This window comes from Podarcis vaucheri, assembly GCF_965113315.1.
Source record: "Podarcis vaucheri genome assembly, chromosome: 12".
Lineage (NCBI taxonomy): Eukaryota > Metazoa > Chordata > Lepidosauria > Squamata > Lacertidae > Podarcis > Podarcis vaucheri.
In genome coordinates, this window is record NC_138750.1 from 12,783,159 (window position 1) to 12,802,108 (window position 18,950).

An 18,950-nucleotide genomic window follows, 5' to 3' on the forward strand; every position below is an offset into this window, starting at 1 on the left:
CAAAGTAATACTGAAGTGCAGGTGGTGCTGAGATCTTTTTGTTTGGACAGAAGCTTTCCACCCATTTTCAGCTACTCACGTATGAAAACTGTTCTGAGTATGCTGTTGGCAGAAGATTGACTCATGCATTAATTTTTCTTTCGTGGGGTGGGGGGAATGATTGAAACCAGTCTAAATAGGGATGCCTTTATTTAAATAGTGTACCAAATTTTTTTACTTGGAGCAAGTACCTTTTTAATAACTGGAATTTCATAAACACTTTACCTTTTAAGAGTTGAACACATATCAAAACAATTTTGTTTGACAAGCTATTAGATTTCCCCCTGTGACAGCTTAAATTACCATAGACAGATAGCAAATCAGACAGATATGGTCTGCAGACTATTCCTCTCAACAGAAAAAGAAATACATTTTCCATTGTTGGCAATCAATGTAATGCATAATCTAGCTGTAAAGTAGTCTCAAGACATCAGTACCTAGCATTTCCAATCATACATTTTTTCCTCAATTTGATTACCCCTTAGCTGAAATGAGTCGATTCCTTTAATTTTCAGTGTGCTGTGAACATAGAGTTCAGGGCATACACTGGCTATGTTAATACAGTGGTACCTTGGTTTACAACCATAATCTGTTCTGGAGGTCCGGTTGCACTTTCGCCAATGGGGCCTCCCCCCAAAAATGGGTTGTACAGTGATACTTCGGGGTACAGATGCATCAGGTTACAAACTCTGCTAACCCAGAAATAGTACCTTGGGTTAAGAACTTTGTTTCAGGATGAGAACAGAAATTGTGCAGCGGTGGCACGGTGGTAGCGAGAGGCCCCATTAGCTAAAGTGGTGCCTCATGTTAAGAACAGTTTCAGGTTAAGAACAGACCTCCAGAATGAATTAAGTTCTTAACCTGAGGTACCACTGTAATCCAGAAAAAGGGACACACACTTCTGGATTTGACAAAGCAGTTGCAAAACAAGGTACCACTGTATATGATTTACCATTATATGAATAACCCCTCAGGCTCCTGGCATGGTAGTGAGAAGATTGATAATGAAAACTTCTAATCTCACTGCTGCACCAGAGACATGCACAAGTCCCATTTATATAACACAGCAATGGGAAATAACCAGCTCTCTAGCTGTTCTTCAATTCCAACTTCCAGCAGCCGCAGCCAGCATGGATCAGTGGTCAGGATGCTAGAAGCTCCAATGTCTTAACATCTGGAGGACCACACATTCTCCCTAATATAATATTACACGGTTTGAGTGAGATATCTAATATGTCAGGCAGAACTTAACCCCTGCCACAGTACCACCGCTTATTTTCAGAAACATTGTATTGCGTTGTCCTAATATTTTTATGTTCTATATATTCATAATATTGGCTTCAAAGATTCCCATGAGACAAAAGCACTGTTCCACCTTAAATGCTTATTCCTTTTCAGCAAAGCCCAAGTAACTACTAGACAATATGCCTTTCCTATTTAGAGCCCTACAAGAGTCCTTTCAGAACTTAGCAACTGGTTTATAATTGCCCTTGGGAAACAGCCTCTAGCATTTCTCCAATATAGGAAATTGGAGTATCGGGGAAAGGTGCAGGAGACATCCATAAAACAGCAGGCAGTATCATATGGGGCAGGTTTGAATGTTTTAGCCAGTTCCCCAGTCTCCTGCAGTTCTGAACCAGAGACCATATGTGAGGAAGACATACCCTCCAAATCAGTATGGCACAAGACTGAAGGTAAATACCATACTGCACTCCCTTAAATATGGTGGGCATGGATACCTTATGGTAAGTAACCAACATTTCATTCCGAATAATGGCATACAGGAGGCATCAAGAAAACAATAGGACTTGCTTAAGCTGTCTGGTCAGGGAGGAGCATTACAAGTGACCATTCTAGGATTTTAAACTGTTTTTATTGATAATTTTAATATTTCTATCTAGTGGTATATAAATTTTGTTAAATAAATCAAGGCAATCCCCCCCACCTGAAACGAACAGCATAAAGACAGAAAACCTGTCTTATTCTAGTCCAGGCAAGACTCTCAAGAAATGGCCAGGAAAGAAAGAGATTCCCCTCTGAAGCACATCCCTTTTCTTATATTTTTATTAAAACATCCCTTAGGGCCACCTCCCCAGTCACTGACCCTTTAAAGACATACCAGATTGTATGACTGTCCATTGTGTTAGCTTCAGAGGTCTAAATGGCAAACCAACAAACCTAGTATCTGCTATAAAGGCTAGAGGTCACCAGACAAATTTGACTTCTGTATACAGTGGTACCTTGGATTACAGACGCTTCAAGTTACAGACTCGGCTAACCCGGAAATAGTACCTTGGGTTAAGAACTTTGCTTCAGGGTGAGAACAGAAATTGCGCAGCAGCGGGAGGCCCCATTAGCTAAAGTGGTTAAGAACAGTTTCAGGTTAAGAATGGACCTCCAGAACGAATTAAGTTCTTAACCTGAGGTACTACTGTAGCCTATTGTCAGTCTCCTGCCATCAGATCCTTCACCCAAAGGAAGGATGCACAAGACAAAATAGAAGCTGTGGAGGAAGTCCGCTGGCCGGTCTTTAACACTGGCTCTGAACATTGCTTGCCTAATCCTTCAAAGAGGTATCCCCATCCCAGGGGACCACTGCCTCCAACAATAGCACTACTACTGGGCCATCATCAAAGGGAAATTTGAACCTGTCCAAGATCTTTTCTGGAAAGGAATAAAACTTTTCTGCTACTCCTACAGCCTTCCTACCTTGCAAGGGTGTCGATCAATCAGCACTGACCAGCTTTCTGAACAATGCCAGAAAGGGAACCTCACTGGAAGAAGAATTTGGAGCTGGAAAAATCTGGTGCTTCTCTAGACTATGACTGGGATGTCAAGGTCTGCTTATGATTCCAGATCTAGGGACAATACCCTAGAAAGAAAAGGCACAAAATCATCAGAATGGAGTAACTGGTGTAAGCATCTTGCTGCTGCCATGTGAGACCACTCTTCTTCCTTCCCAGGGGAGTCCTAAGGATTCCTCTGTAGAGAAGGAAGAGGAGCCTCAGACCCTATACCCAAAAGAGGAGTGTCTTTAAACACACCATGGAAAAGTGCCCATAAAAAGGCTTGCAGACAGACTCTTGAGCTGCTTTTGTTTCCCATGAGATTTGTTTTGTTCTTTTTTTCCTTTTTTCAACACTACTGACTCTGGAAGGAGCAGGCATGAAGAGAACCTCCCTTAACCAGAGAGCTAGAACAAATGGCCCACCCTTCATGGGGCACCTGATGTCATATGGCATCAAGCATGGCAAAGGTGAAGCCGTGGTAGCAAAGGAACAATAGGGAGTGCTCCTGATGCTTCCTTTGCAGCTGCCCTGCTACTTTCAGAAGGGAATCTATTCCCCAGAGGTTCCTGGAGCCACAGTCCTTACGCTTCGATGGCTCCTCTCTTCTGACTGGACAGGCAGGATCACATGAAGATCCTTGCTGGGGGACAAGTCGACCCACACTCTCCAGACTGGCCCTGTCTTCCTAGCAAGGCAGATAGGCTTCCCCCCCAGCGCTGAATAAAATTTGGCAACTTTTACATGTGTTTCATCTATTTCCTTTTTCTTCTTAGCCTTGCCTTTTCCCTTCAAACCCCTCCCCTACACACAATCTTCGTACAGTGTACTGGAGCAGAGATCCAGAACAATTTATGGGGCATCAGCTATACACACTTGTTTAGAATTATGTTCCATTGAACAAAGAGAAGTTCCTCTGCAGCTGTGGCTATACTTGTTCCATGCTTGATGTCATATGAAGGCTGAAGTTCAACTCTTATCACATGACACTGTCTCACTGGGGATAAGCCACTATCTTCTGGGTGCTTCCTGCATACCATTCCAGAGAAACTGCTTTGTTCAACAGGTTACATTTGCCTTTGTTTGAAGGCAAGTTATAATATTATGGCCTGTTCAGGTTCTGTAGACCAACCGTGCCAACAGTTAAATACATTTTTGGTTACATGTGTTAAAGGTTTTCCCCGATGATCTTTAATACTTAAACCATGGAGGTGCAACTAACTGTAGGGTTCTACTGTTGGTATTTTGTTCTGATTAACTTGACACTCGTATCTCCACACCAGCTAGTACACGTTGGCACTGCAATGGCAGAAATGCTAGAGGAGAATAGTCAATCCAAGTGCCAACACTGTTCCATATCTGCATATTTTACCTGCAAATTAGCATTGGAATTATGACCAATGCAGAATTGGATGGTTGGAAAAAACAACAACACATTGTTTTATAGCTTAACCATGGTTGCTCCCAGTCATTCATTCTTTCATCCAACATCTTCAGTGCCACTCTTTACCTGCTAAAGAATAATGCAGCATCGGCAGAGTTGTTGGCGAGTGCCTCCTACAGAAGGAGGCGGAGTTACTGGAGCAAAGTAAGCATGAACTTTCACATCTGGTAGATGAGCCTGTAGGCAAAAATGAATACTCAATGAAGTTGAACAAGTTACCATACAATTTGCATCCCAATATAGTAAAACATCTGCTTTGCTGCTGAACCCTCCCCTCCCAACAGGACCCCAACCCTCAGTTCTGCATTGCCTTAATAAATTACGTCCACTTTAGTAATTTCATTAAATTGCCAGTCCTGTTCAGACTGCTTAGGCAGTAGTCTCCAATTTCCAGGATCCTTTAGCAAACAATCATTACTTGAATTTTTACTGGAACTCATTCCAGAACAACCCACTTTTGTTCATCTTGCTCTGCAGAGCTAATAACTGCTAATGAAAAGCAGCCAAATATCCAGAATTCGGCAGCAACAGTATCAAGGTGATCCTGCCAGCCTTCATCCTAACTTTATGAACTCACAGGAGAACAAAGTGTAGCTGCAACCAAAGCAGTTTTTCCACCTTTTCAAAAAATTCTGTAACCCACTCTGGGACCTTAAGGTGAAGGACGGGGAATTTTTTAAAGAATATTTCCTCCCAACCCTTGATAGAGACATCTGAAGAAATAAGCTGCTCATCTTTTTCACAAATCCCTTTCTAGAAAGAAAAATGGATATGCTGCTCCCGTTGCAGGTGCATGGTGTTCTGCATAAATTTAAATAGCATTGAGTTCAGTATTGTGCACTCTTGCTGAATGGCAGCCTATGAATAGACACTTTATTAAATGATACGACACTGGTCTTGGTGTGTATTAAAAGTCATGCCAGGAGCTACCTTGATATATCAACACTGAGGCTCTGCATCTCAGCACAGTTGTGCAGTACGTACTCTTATTCTTTTGATGCCTGCACGGGTGACTTGCTGACAGTCATATAATTCAATTCTTTCTAAGTTGTGGCAATTTTCAAGATGTTCTAGGGTCACGTCTGTGATTAGAAGGCAGTTGTCCAATTCAAGTACTTGGAGTCTTTCATGTCCACATGTGCTGCTGCTCAGATGCAGAATCCCATCATCCGTGATCAGTTCACAGTGGGACAAGCTCTGTAACAAAGATGAGAAATGCAATGTTTCATTAATGCATATTTCTGTAACGGGTCAAATCCATCTCTCATTTAGGAAAAGGATTTTTTTTCTGAGATGGGTGACTCCACTTATTCAGTTGGAGACTATTTCCCCCAAATTTTGACCTGCTTCAACTGAAGAAAGCAGAATTATCCATGGCTCTTGAGAAACTTTCTGTAGATGAAGTGAAATAGAAAGGCTAAAAAAACCCAGGATTTTCTACCCTTTTTGCAAGTAAAATAAACAGGAACTTACCAATGCTTGCAATTTAGGGCAATGAATGGAAAGTTGTATCAATGTGTTATCTGTTATCTAGAAAGAAAGAAAGTATAGAGAGCAGTGTCAAACTCGGGGATAGGCAAAAACACATATCAGGTAGTTTTTGTAGTCTGCAAGTTTTTCTGGACACAGAAGAGCATCATCTTTTAATGATACTTTTACTAGATCTGATTCATAGGCCTTGTACAAATAGGTCTCACCAGAACACATTCTTCTAGGTCCATCTTTTCTAGTTCATGGCAATTCTAAAAGTGAGAAAAAAAGCATTCCGCCATTAAAAGCAAGGCTAAACTGAGAACTTAAGATTTTGTAAACTTCCAGTATGACGCGTATACTTTATGACATGTCAGGGGCTGACTAGATGAGGAAGGGTGGTGAACACAGCCCCCCCTCCAGCAAATAAAAGCGCAGAGGAAGAGGAGATGGATCCAGGCTCCTAGTGGTGGACAACCAGACGCACCCCAAAGGGGAAGAGCTGGGAGGTACTAGACTGGGAGTTTGGAGGACAAGGGAAAAGGGGCAACAAGCAGGTGCCCCAGCACAAAGCAAAGACAGTGATTCCTGCCAAGGCACCCCAAAGTTTCTGCTGACAGCCTGCCAGCTCCTCCCAATCCCAGCAGAGGAAGCAGCCAAGCAGAGAAAGAAGGTACCTAGGGGCTCACACAAGAGAGGGGCATGACACAGAGGAAATGAAGTGGGAAGTGCAAGACAGTCTGAGCAATGGCTTGCTATGGGGGAGTACACTGTTGTAGTTTCCGTGTTTTTTCCTGTTCTGATTTCTTAATAAAACAACTAACTGCAAGTTGGCTGGTGTTGCTTTCTCTTTCTCTCTCTCTCTCTGCTCTGCAAAGCATGCTATGTGTCAGCTCCCTTGACAATACACGACTCATATGTACAGTGGTGCCCCGCAAGACGAATGCCTCGCAAGACGGAAAACTCGCTAGACGAAAGAGTTTTCCGTTTTGGAGGTGCTTCGCAAAACGAATTTCCTATGGGCTTGCTTCGCAAGACGACAATGTCTTGCGAGTTCCTGCTGGTTTTTTTTCCTCCCCCCCCCTTTTCTAAGCCGCTAAGCCGCTTATCAGCTGATCCGATCAGCAGATAAGCCGCTAATAGCGCTAATCCGTCAATGGGCTTGCTTCGCAAGACGAAAAAATCCGCTAGAAGAAGAGAATCACAGAACGGATTCTTTTCGTCTTGCGAGGCACCACTGTACTGAATATGAATAACTGTGGTTTGTTTTTCCTCTTATTCAAAACAGGAGGCTAAATCCTCAGTGGGTGGAGATACAGTGAAGCATCCCTGCTTAATCTGGAAAATGTATCTTAATTTTGTAATCAGTTTTTTTTAGAACTAAAAACAAGGGAACTTGACCCTCATGCATAGCTGGGCAAAAGCAAGGTCACAACCAGTTCAAGGGTTACCTAGTCAAACTCCCTGAAACAGACAGATTTCCTCCTTATATCTTTGCACATGCAGATATGTACTTGTGTAAGATACTCTTTTTAAAAATGTGTGGTCAATGTGCTACAAGGACTAGAGGTGTGTCTGGCTGTGTGAAATTGAGTTACAGTATCCATTCATTGTTGAAACTTAATCTACCTCAAAGGGTTATGAGCCTAAAAGTTCTGCTATAAGATACTTAGAGGAAGTATGGGATAAAAAGTTAAATAATATTAACCTTACCTACCCGTGCTAGAAGTGCAAAACCAGCATCAGTGAGATGTGAACACCTTGCAGCCTCCAGAATCCTGAAAAATAAACATTTCTGCAGTTGAGAATAATCAGAAAGAAAACCTTGTGATGACACCAGGAAACTAGCATGTGATTCTATGCAATGGAAACAGGGATAAATAATACATCCACTATCCTAGATTATTTTATCATCTCTGTTGGCAATGAGACTACAAAATTCAAGTTCTGCAACATGACTAAAATCCTGTTTCTATGGATGATACATTATGAGAACTGAAGATCTTGATTGAGACCTGAAAACATTTTGGTCGAGTCGGGGGGGAGGGAGGGATGAAGAAGGCTGAAGTCTGTGACAGCTGTCATGCCTTGTGGACGTGGATGGACAGAGGTCATTATTAGCATTCTCTCATCATTACCAACATTCGGCCACACCTTCTTGATCACATTCACAGTTTTGATGACCTGGAATTGACTATTTCTTGGAATTCCAAATTGTTGAAGGCCTGAAGCAACCCAGGGCTATAAGCCAGGTGAAGTGTCTCCATCCATTTTTGTTCCTTTCAAGCAATGAACCATCATTCATGCCCTAATGTACAGTCATACCTCGTGTTGCGTTAGGTTCATGTTGCGTCTTTTCAGCTTGCGAACACGGCAAACCTGGAAGTGTATACCTCCGGGTTTTGCCGCACATGCAGAAGCATTCTGCAAGCTTTACGCACGCGCAGAAGCGCCGCTCTAGTTGCGGACTTTTCAGGGTGCGAACGGCACCCCAGAATGGATCGTGTCTGTAACTAGAGGTACCACTGTACTTGGGAGGACCAGATTAGGAGACCCAGTTTCAAATTCCTATTCAGACAAGTAGTTCAGTGGGTGGACCTGGGTCCATCTCTCTTCCCTCTATCTGATCTACCTTGCAGGTGTGTTGAGAGAAGAAAGGCAGGTGAACCCTGAGCTCCTTGGGGAAAGGGTAGGATACAGATCTAAAAATACAGCTTGGGTGTACACAATTACCGTATTTTTCGCTCTATAAGACGCACCAGACCACAAGACGCACCGAGTTTTTGGAGGAGGAAAACAAGAAAAAAATCATTCTGAATCTCAGAAGCCAGAACAGCAAGAGGGATCGCTGCGCAGTGAAAGCAGCAATCCCTCTTGCTGTTCTCGCATCTGTGATAGCTGCGCAGCCTGCATCCGCTCCATAAGACGCACACACATTTCCCCTTACTTTTTAGGAGGGAAAAAGGGAGTCTTATAGAGGAAAAATATGGTACTTTCTGACAGGCTGCCTCCTGATAGTGTTTGCTGTCCGACAGCACATCACAATAATGCTATACCCGTTCGCATCCTGTGTAGAACACGACTGCGCGGGTCACGATTCATCGCTTCTGTGCATGCGCATGACGTCATTTTGAGCGTCTGCGCGAGCGGCAAAACCCAGAAGTAACGCGTTCCATTACTTCTGGGTCGCCGTGGAGCGTAACCTGGAAACCTGAGCATATTTAACCCAAGGTATGACTGTACTACACTGCAGTGTGCCATTTGTACTAACGTTGTGCTAGCTTTTTGGATGCAACCAATTCAGACCATCTAAGTTTGTGATATATTAACTAGCATTGGAAGAATACTGATGGGATGCAATGAGTATTATGTAGTTTAAGCTTGCTGCTTTTTTATTTAGGTAGTCAGCAAACAGAATTATCTTTTTCTCTCCTTAAATGGGAAATAGGCTGCTCATTCACTTTCCATCTCGCATATACCAACTGTTCTGTTTCTGAATCAGCATCATTCAAAACTATATACACATCACTGATCTCTTATGCTATTGCTAAAGGTTCTATTGTTACAAGAATAGCTTGGTTCCAGTTTTTAGAAAGGCTAGAATACATCTAGGGTAACATCAAGGAATCCCAAATAGCCTGGAAGAAGTTGTTCATTGTGGTGGTGGCAATGTTTCCTAGTGATTAGTCTGTTTTTATAACAGAACAACCCTCTTTACCTTGTTATGGATGTGTTTTGGAACTTGATTTTACACTGATGATGTGCTGAAGAAAGAGAGTTTAGAAAAGGAACTTTGGCTTTCACCCAGCATGTTACGTTTGTTGATCCATCCCTTGGAGTAGTTTAAAATTAACAATTTTAAAAACTGAAAAAAGCAGCAGGAAAAGAAGAAAAGTGCAGCCATAACCATCAGGAAATAAAAATTGCAAAACAAAATATAAAATGCACCAACCTTTCTATATTCACCTTAAGGGAAATAATGCAGAAATACATTGCAAAGAAAAATTCACCTCCACAAACAGACCCTAAGAAGAAGTGGGAGGGGAACAATATCAGGAAGAGGGAGATGCACAATAAACAGAATTGCCAATAAGTATCATTTTTATTTTAAGACTAGCAAGTATCTGAAATTATGTGGGCAGGAGGGAGAGAAGGGCCTCCAAATGGAGTGGGGTCAGCAGCGGAGCATATATATACCTGCGCTGTCCAGGGTGGGCGTGCTCCCGAGAAGGGCATGGTACAGAGGGTGCCCTCCCAGGCGTGGGATAGCTGCTTGGGTGCCCGGAGTGGCGCACGCGCCCTCCAGCCGGGAGCGGAACGAGCCGCCCGTGGGGGCAGAGCAAACCGCCCATGGCGACCATTCAGTGCGCCGCCCACACATGACTCCCAAGCCTCCCCCAAGCTGTCAAAGCGAAGGGGGAAGTGGGGAATGCTGCCGGCAAAGCTCCTCCCTTACCCTGATGGCTCAGGGTGAGCTTGGGAGCTGTGGGTGGGTGGCATGCCGAATGTCACCCCCCCCCTCAGTGAGGGCACCCAGGGTGGTCCACACCCCCTTCCTACACCCGAGTGGAGTGGGAAATGCATCTGTGTGTGCTCCCTGCAGTCTCATTTAATGCAGAGACTCCTATTCTCTGCCAGGAATGGGAAGTAGGCTTTACCTGCAAGTATACCCATACTGATTAATGTATAACATTATTTTTTTGAGGGTGGAGGTGGGGTTAGATGCCTGCACCCACAGACACTGCTGGACTCATGAGCATAGCCAACACCACTGCTACTCATCTTATTTTCTGTTCCCGATTTTGGAAGGTGTGTTATTTTTCCAACTTTTAAAAAATTATTAGCTTATCCTATAAGATTAAGTGGAATTCATGCTATAATTCTAGGAGAAAAGCTGTTCCCCCCAAACATGCAGCTTGGTTCTCTTTCCACACTGTCCCTAGTGATGTATAAACAAGGTTTTGATTGCCCATCCTCCTCCTAAATCTTTATATGAATGTCTGGGGGGGGAAAGCGCAATTACACATTCCAGGCAAAATATACAAAGAAAGCAGAGAAAGATGAGGGAAGGGTTAAAGATAAACCACTACTTGCATATTGTGGTTTAATTAGCAATTCCACACTTTTTTCAAATGGGTGGCTCTGTTAGTCTATTGCAGCAAAACAACCAAGTTTTGTGGCACCTTCAAGGCCAGCAGATTTATTGTAGCATGAGCTTTTGCAGACTACAGTCTACCTTTGGCACATTTAAGTTAACAATGAAAAGTATTATATCTAATCAGGTTTCAGAAATTTATCTGTAACATAGGATTACATTTTCAGTTAGTTTTCAGGAATATGCAAATTTCAATATATGTGACTTTAAAAAGACTAAAAACACACAGGGGAGGATCCTAGCCATACTTACTTGGAAATAAGTCCTGTGGAACTTACTTAGGAACATAGAAAGTTGCCTTCCATTGGGTCAGGGTCCACCTAGCTCACTGACTCGCAGAACTTCTCCAAGGTTTCAGACAGGAGTTTTTCGCAGCACCACCTGGAGATGGCAGGGGTTGAATCTGGGCCCTTCCCCATTTTCCTGTTTTGCTTTTCGATAAATACGCATTGGACTGCATCATAGTTGTCACTGAAAACTATTAGGCACCTGCTAGTCTGATGACGATGAATGCAACTTCAAAGCAGAGGGAGACAACCACCACTCAGTAATGTGTGAACTGAATAGTACTCACTTCAGTCTTGGACAGTTCAGACCAAGAGCTACGAGAGAAGCATCTGTAAGGTTTGTACAACCAGAAACACAAAGCGACTGGAGTTGGTGACATCCTCTACAGATACCTGCTATGCCTTCATCCGATATTTGCTGTAACAAAGAACAGTGGGAAGTTCTGTCATCTGAAGTTAGGCAATTTCTCTTAAGGTGTATCAAGTTTACACAATTAAATAACAAATGTTAACAATAACAATTCTCATGCAATTTGTTCCATGCTGTTTATTTTCACTACAAGGGCATGCTAGTCAACATTTTTATAGATTCCGCTCTATAGTCATCTGGAAAGGAGTTTCCTCAAACACAGTGCTTTATCTTGCAGTTTGGTGCACTATTTCAAAGATGGATTTCCTTTCAACCTTGATAATATGCATTTTGCTGAAAGAAGCAAGTATACTAGCAGCCAAAAAGAAAGAGAAGCTTGCGTGCAAACATGCCAAACAATAATTATGTCAAGAAATCACTATTACAGTCAAACCTCGGTTCTTGAACGGGTCCGTTTTCAAATGTTTCGGCTCCCAAACACCAAAAACCTGGAAGTAACTGCTCCGGTTTTCGAACGATTTTTGGAAGCCGAAGGTGCTGCACGGCTTCCATTTTTAATTCCCCTATTGCATTGAGGCTTCCGCTTTCAGTTTTCGGTTGTTGAACATTTAAGTCTAATAAGTCTTCTGGAACGGATTACGTTTCACAACCGAGGTTTGACTATAGTTCATGATTCTAGGAAAGCAAGAGAAAGGCTGGGAAACAATGGGAGGGCACTGATGAGAATTTTTTTGTGAGCTACTATAGAGAAGGGGAAATGTGAATCACCTGGCCCCCACTCCACATCTCCTCATTTTTTAAATCCATCAGCAACCATGCTGGGTGACTGATTGATTGATTGATTGAGATCCAGCGCTGAGGGCCTTCTGGCGGTTCCCTCATTGCGAGAAGTGAGGTTACAGGGAACCAGACAGAGGGCCTTCTCAGTAGTGGCGCCCACCCTGTGGAACACCCTCCCTTCAGATGTGAAGGAAATAAGCAGCTATCCTATCTTTAAAAGACATCTGAAGACAGCCCTGTTTAGGGAAGTTTTTAATATTTAATGCTGTATTGTTTTTAACACTTGATTGGGAGCCACCCAGAGTGGCTGGGGAAACTCAGCCAGATGGGCGGGGTATAAATTATTATTATTATTATTATTATTATTATTATTATTATTATTATTATTATTATTAATCCCTTTCTTTCCTGCTAGCTGAGAACTGCTCTGGAGCTCCTAGCAATGGTGTGGCACAAGTTGTTAGGAGTTATCACTGCTTTGGTGGGAGACTGAAGGTTAATTGTTATGATGTGCCCTTTTCTGTGTGTTGGCTATAATGGATCCATGACTGAGTTGTTTGCTGAGCACCTGCTACGATCTTCATTTAGGTGTCTAGGGAAAAGAAATCTTGCAGGCACCATGGTAGGACACCCTCTCTTGGTGATAGAGGGGAGAGAGGCATGGCTAGAAGAGGGAACACCAAGATTACAGGTACTTGTCCCTCGCCAAATTCAAATAATTATTGACTACTGGTTGTGCTGGCTCGAGTTCATGGTTCATCATCCGAACGGTCACAAGTTCCCTACCTTTGGCATGTCATGTACACCAAATTCCTGACCTTGGAATTGATTATTTGCCCCTTCTTTGATATGCCCTAATAACTTTAGGCTCCTATTTTTGATCTCTTCTTTTATAAAGTGGCACTTTATAAAAGAAAATGGAACAACAAGGACAAACTGAACATTAGCTGTGTGACAATATTTTCAAAATTCTGAATGCATGGCAGAAGCTTGTTTGGTACATGTGTATTCTCAATATTAAACTGTGAAGCCTAGCGTTAAATTTTTCTCAAAACAGATCCCAGAACGGATTAAGTTCAAGAACCAAGGTACCACTGTTGTTTTCATCCTAGGAGAATGACCTTTTCCATCTAATCATAGAAGCTACAAAGTGCAAAGAGAAGTACTTACCATGCATGACTGCAAGTTTAGGATAACCAGTTCATGGCAATGAGTCTCAATGTGGTGAAGCGCCTCATCTACCAGCTGTATTAATGAAGAGAAAATAAATTGGCAGAAGAAGTGGACATAAGCAGTATGGCATGGCAAAATCTCACTTCAATAAATGAATACTGCTTTATTATTCAAAAAAACTTTGTCAGATACCCCAATATAAAACTAACTCTTATGGGTTCAACTTGGTACCTTAGCAGGTTTGTACCTGTGTGCATCCTCTAAGAAATAGTGCTTTTAGTCCATTGCACCCTTTCACCAGTGCTTCAATGCCATCTTTTGTAATCTGATCACACCAGGAAAGATTCAAGAGTTCCAGATTTTGGCATCCCTCACTGCAACAAGAAAGAAAACAAAGCACTGTGTTTGAGTAGTTATTATAGCAGCAGAGCCAAATTAAATTCTTCTTAACAAATATTAAAGGTAACTGCCAGCCACCACAGAACAAAATCTTGAGGGAAAGGCCACACACAGTCATAATGATTTAAACACCAGCAATACTAGTAATAGGCAGCACCAGTCGATTTCCAGATATAAACTTAAATCATTTCAATGTAAGTTGAATAATAAAAAGCTTTACCTTAAACTTCTCAAAGAGTTGTTTGTGATGGAAATACAAGATGTCAGATCCAGATGTTTTAGCCTGGGGCAAAATTTGCTAAGGCTAAAGCAAGTGCTGTAAAGGAAGAGAGGCACTAAAAATGAATCGAACTAATTTTTTTAAAAAATCAGTTTTCCCATCCGACACCATTGGCTTACCTATCAGTAATTTTTGTGCATCCATTAAGGTTCAAATGTTCAATGTTTCTACAGTTCTGTGCAAATGTTCTGCAAAAGCAATAAAATTAAAAAGCCCAAATAAATAGAGCACATTTTTATGTACTAATGCACTCTCCCATCAGGCACTTAACATTTACAATGCATCAAAAACAGTTAGCTGTGTTTGAGATAATATTCAGGTTCTGTCAGAGCTTTCACACTAAAAAACTATTTGCAACTTATTAATCTCATATCCATTCCTTTAATTACTATGCCATCATACAAAGGAGGAAGTGTCTCTGCACAGCTGTTCTGAAATTCCCCAAACAATTAAAGTAAAATGTTAATTACAGTAAGAATTTCTGAATTTTTTTAAATGACTTACAGTTTGATCCTATGATGACTGGAGAGAAAAGGACTTAAAATGCACATGACCAGGTTTTTTAACATCCCATTCACAACCTTGTTGCCAGACAGTTCTAATAGCAGTGTTAGAAACTGAGATATGAAAGCTAGGAGCTAAATGGCACCTTAAACCTAGGTTATGGGTGCAACAATGGAATGTCTAGGCGTGCTTTTTTATAACAAGAGTACAAAACTGTAAATAAATGAACAGCAGCTAAATTATGGTGTTCATTTTTCACATGTTCTAGTCCTTCCCCTACCTACCCCCCTAATATTCTTAAGAGGGTCTCTTCTCCAGTCTTCCGAGAGTAGCTGAAAGTGGGAAGGGAGAAAATAGTCTTTTCCTTCCACTCTGCAGTTTTAATCTGAAATCTTAGGCACAGTACTGCGCCCAGAAGCTCAGAAACTGCTAATGAAATTCCCTGTCACAAAAGGCACATAGAACATTGGGAGTTTCCAACACTGTCTAACAGGTGCTGAACTGATGGGGTCTGGCAGGCCCTACACTGCTGAGACACTGGCATTCAAAAGTTATACAACCCTACACTCTTTCCAGTGATGGTACCGGAGGAAAATAAGTTTTGATAGCTTCCAGCCAGGAGCTGGTTTATTGTACCTTATTCCAGACAGGGGACTGTCACAAAACCAACTAGCCAGGAAATGTGAGTAGCAGGTCAGTGGCTGCAAGATGTAATGCTTGTGACAGAATAGCTACTTATAGGGATACTGTAGGCAATGCACCTCTCACTGTCTAGATTGTTCTAGTCAGCAATGGCCGACTCCTTTCCCCCTTTGACTAACCAATTCTGGGTTCAGAGCTCAGCTGCACTGGCATTTTCATCAGTATCGTTGTACTCATGATCCAGAGTTGGTCAATGTGGTACTGTGTATTCTACTCAAACACTTCTTGCAGCTTAAAAAGAGCAACTTTTAAAATATTACTTACTTTAAAGAAGTATCTCCAACCCCAAGACAGCCTCTCAGACTCAGTTGTCTCAGGAACCCACCACATCTTTTGGAAATATTTTCTAAGACCCGGCCCTTAAACAGATGAAACAAATATCAACTTCATATCTAACCAGATGCCTTTCAAGAGGAGCTCCATGCCAGGAAGAATAATGTCTAAAACAGACAAAAACAAAACAAAGAATGTTTTTATTGCTGAAGACCTCAAGCCAACTCTATTTAAATGAACTGCCAGGGATACTGGAAAGAGCCATATGTGGACATGGCAAAATGATCACTTTTAGCATACACAGATTTCTTCAAAAATAAATATAAATAAATAAAACTTACATGGTGGTAGAAATCTCACACCACATAAGTATGTAGGCTCCAATATTGGAAATGCTCAACTAAAGTATAAAGAACCTGCTAAATCAGGGCCAATTTAAACCACAACCTTTCCTCTTTGCCAGGACGGAAATGCCCCATTCTAGATTTCTATAGGTCTGAAGTATAGTTCTTTGTTAACCTAACTGAATCATAACAACCTGGAATCAGGACAGTATGTGCAGGATTGAGATCAATGTTAGGAAGTGCTTTCTGTTGCAACAATTGAGATACCACACAAAAACATTTAAAACTCAGTGTATAATAATGATCCAATATGTCCATCTATCTCCCATAACAGCAGAGTGCATCATGATACAGGTCATGAATTCAAGCAGTACCCAACTTCAAGCCAGAGGGTACTAAAGAATTTAAAGATCTTAAAGAGGGTTGGCCTCTCTAAGAATCTAATGTTATCCACAGTGGGATGGAGCCTAAGAGAGGAAGTATGAGGGCAGAGGCTTTAAAAAGGCTCAATATGGGCTCAACATTTGTCAGAGCAAGCCATTCATTCAGAGCTATCTGTGGTCCTGCTAGTTCTGATCTGCCTTGCCCTGTGGGATCCAGCCCCAGACCAGAACAGGACTCTCTCTATGTGACTGGTGCAAAGAGGAAAAAGATGAACTATAGCAACAATGATGGTGGCAGTCCTAAGCTTCAGTGGTATATGGAAAAACATTTCTTACAAAAAGTTTCATTGATTTCTGTTAAGAAAATACAAAATAAAAGTTTGCAATATTTGTTTTAAGAAAATAATAATAATAATTGAATGCCTTAAAAGAATTATGAAGAGGAGACAGCGAAAGCTCAAGGCATTGTGTAATCCCCTCACCTGGTAAAACCTATAAATTATTTTTCAACCTTTTGAGAAAGCTGCCTGGCCACCCTTTGTTTTATGTACAGAAAAGCAGTTTTTCATTATTATCCCTTACTTTATTTGCAATGTAACAAAGTAAGAAAATGAAACCAGACACAGTGCAATCAGTGGGCAAGAGGTCAGATGAGGTTTTAGTTGCTTATTGCTCTAAAAAAAAAGATAATTAAAAGCAATTAACTACTTTCAAATCAAAGTTCAACCAATAATGCTAGATAAAAATGTAAAATTAAATCAAACCTGTACTTCAAAGTTTCAGTTTTACATTGTTTTTATGATAGTGAAAAACGTTAAGTGTTACGAACCTCTACATCTGTCTGAAAGTTAAAAAGGTCTATTCTTTGCCAGTTACTCCCATCCAGGGCCAACACATTCCAAGACTGAAATAAACAAAGAACACATATATGCTTGCTATATATGCGCAACATAATAACCAATGTCTTTTCAAAACATCACTCACAAAACGTATGATGAAAGCATGAAGAATTCAGAACTAGGATTTTTCCATGTTTAAAATGGTCCTTAGTTGAGGGAAACTACTTTTTAAGCAATATTTTAAGGCCCAGTTTCTTGAGAGATAAATATCCTGTAAGAGTGCAAGAATATTACCTAAATGCAAAGTTAGATGAAATAATACTTACTTGGTATGATAAAGTAGCTAGGAGTGCAACTTGTGAGCCAACTTTTAATTTCACCTCAGTTATGAACTCACTAGGAAGCCTTAAACAAACCACTATTCTCTTTAGCTTAAACTACAATATGGAGCTAATACACACAAGCCATTTTGCAGGGCTGTTAAACAATGTGATCCTATACATCAGAGCTTTCCAAACTGTGTATCAGCTGCAGTGTGGAGGTGTGTCACATCAAGCTGATCGCCATTTTTTTTTTTTTACCTTAAGAGAATTACTATTCTCCCTCTGCTGAAGCGACTGAAGCCTCTCAAGAAACAGAGCGGCACACCCTGAAAATCAGCAACAAATCCTCTCTCTTTTTTGCAATTATTTACTCATCTTTCCTCCAAATGCGCCAACCTCCCCCAACAATATTCCTAGGAAATCCCAAAGCCAATTTTCTCTTTCTCCCCAGGGCAGCTAGAACAGAATAGGAAGGTGTGTCTAGTATTGAAATCTCCCAAAAAACTCTCTCAAGGAGTCCTGATAATGGTAATAGGGCAGTCTCTAGATTTAACCCTCACCAGGGGAAGAGAGGGGGGGAAAACAAGGACGGCTTATTTCCAGGTTTGTAGCAAGCAAAACAAAACAAAACCACCACTCTGTGCTTTCTCCTTCCACCACAAAAACAAGCACCAAGGCTGCAATCCAAGTTGAAAGGCTGTGCATGGTTACGACTTTCTCATGCTGCCCTCCTCAGGTCCAAGTGTTACAAGGCTGCTCAGGGAGGACATGGCAACCATGAACCGTTCGATCAGGATGCATGTCTGTCGTGTCCCCACACCATCCTCCCGGAACGGCCTTGCAAAGCTCAGATCCATGGATGGTGGCACAAGAAGGTGGCTGCAGGGTGGGGGCTGGGCACACACACACCTGTCCCAGGAGGCTTGCATACACGCTCCACCTCTGGAGAGCATCTCTAGTTTGCTAGTAAAACTGAATTGGCGTGTTGCAAAATAATGCATGTCTAAACAGTGTGTCACCAACATGAAAAGCTTGGAAAGCACTGCTATCCATGTCCACTCAGAAATAACCCCAAGTTCAATGGGGCTTAGTCCCAGGCAAGTGGATACAGGATTGCAGCTTTCATAAATGCATATTATTATTATTATTATTATTATTATTATTATTATTATTATTATTATTATTCTACCACCACGTCAATTGTTTCCCCATCTATACATGTTAGAACGAAGCTGAAATGTAAGGAATATGGTTCATAAACTATGGTTTGGTGCTACCTCGGGTTACATACAGTGGTACCTCGGGTTACATACGCTTCAGGTTACAGTCTCCACTAACCCAGAAATAGTGCTTCAGGTTAAGAACTTTGCTTCAGGATGAGAACAGAAATCGTGCTCCA

General features: G+C 41.6%; 1 protein-coding gene across 4 annotated transcripts in view; it reads right to left on the minus strand.

Moving 5' to 3' along the window:
• Nucleotides 1-172: 172 nt before the first annotated feature.
• Nucleotides 173-18,950, minus strand: part of FBXL2 (F-box and leucine rich repeat protein 2) — a 29,638-nt gene continuing 10,860 nt past the window's right edge. For 2 of the 4 annotated variants that reach the window (XM_082192878.1, XM_082192876.1), the window contains exons 4-15: nt 17,219-17,293; nt 15,654-15,748; nt 14,303-14,371; nt 14,124-14,219; nt 13,752-13,878; nt 13,502-13,576; nt 11,469-11,599; nt 7,457-7,517; nt 5,967-6,011; nt 5,743-5,799; nt 5,254-5,466; nt 173-4,446 (exon numbers count right to left, since the gene is read on the minus strand). In XM_082192878.1, the coding sequence (XP_082049004.1) occupies nt 4,339-4,446; nt 5,254-5,466; nt 5,743-5,799; nt 5,967-6,011; nt 7,457-7,517; nt 11,469-11,599; nt 13,502-13,576; nt 13,752-13,878; nt 14,124-14,219; nt 14,303-14,371; nt 15,654-15,748; nt 17,219-17,293 (1,152 nt within the window). In that variant the 3' untranslated portion in view covers nt 173-4,338. Of the gene's footprint in view, nt 4,447-5,199; nt 5,467-5,742; nt 5,800-5,966; nt 6,012-7,456; nt 7,518-11,468; nt 11,600-13,501; nt 13,577-13,751; nt 13,879-14,123; nt 14,220-14,302; nt 14,372-15,653; nt 15,749-17,218; nt 17,294-18,950 lie in introns of all 4 variants that reach the window. The other 2 variants (XM_082192877.1, XM_082192879.1) reach the window with 2 other exon arrangements.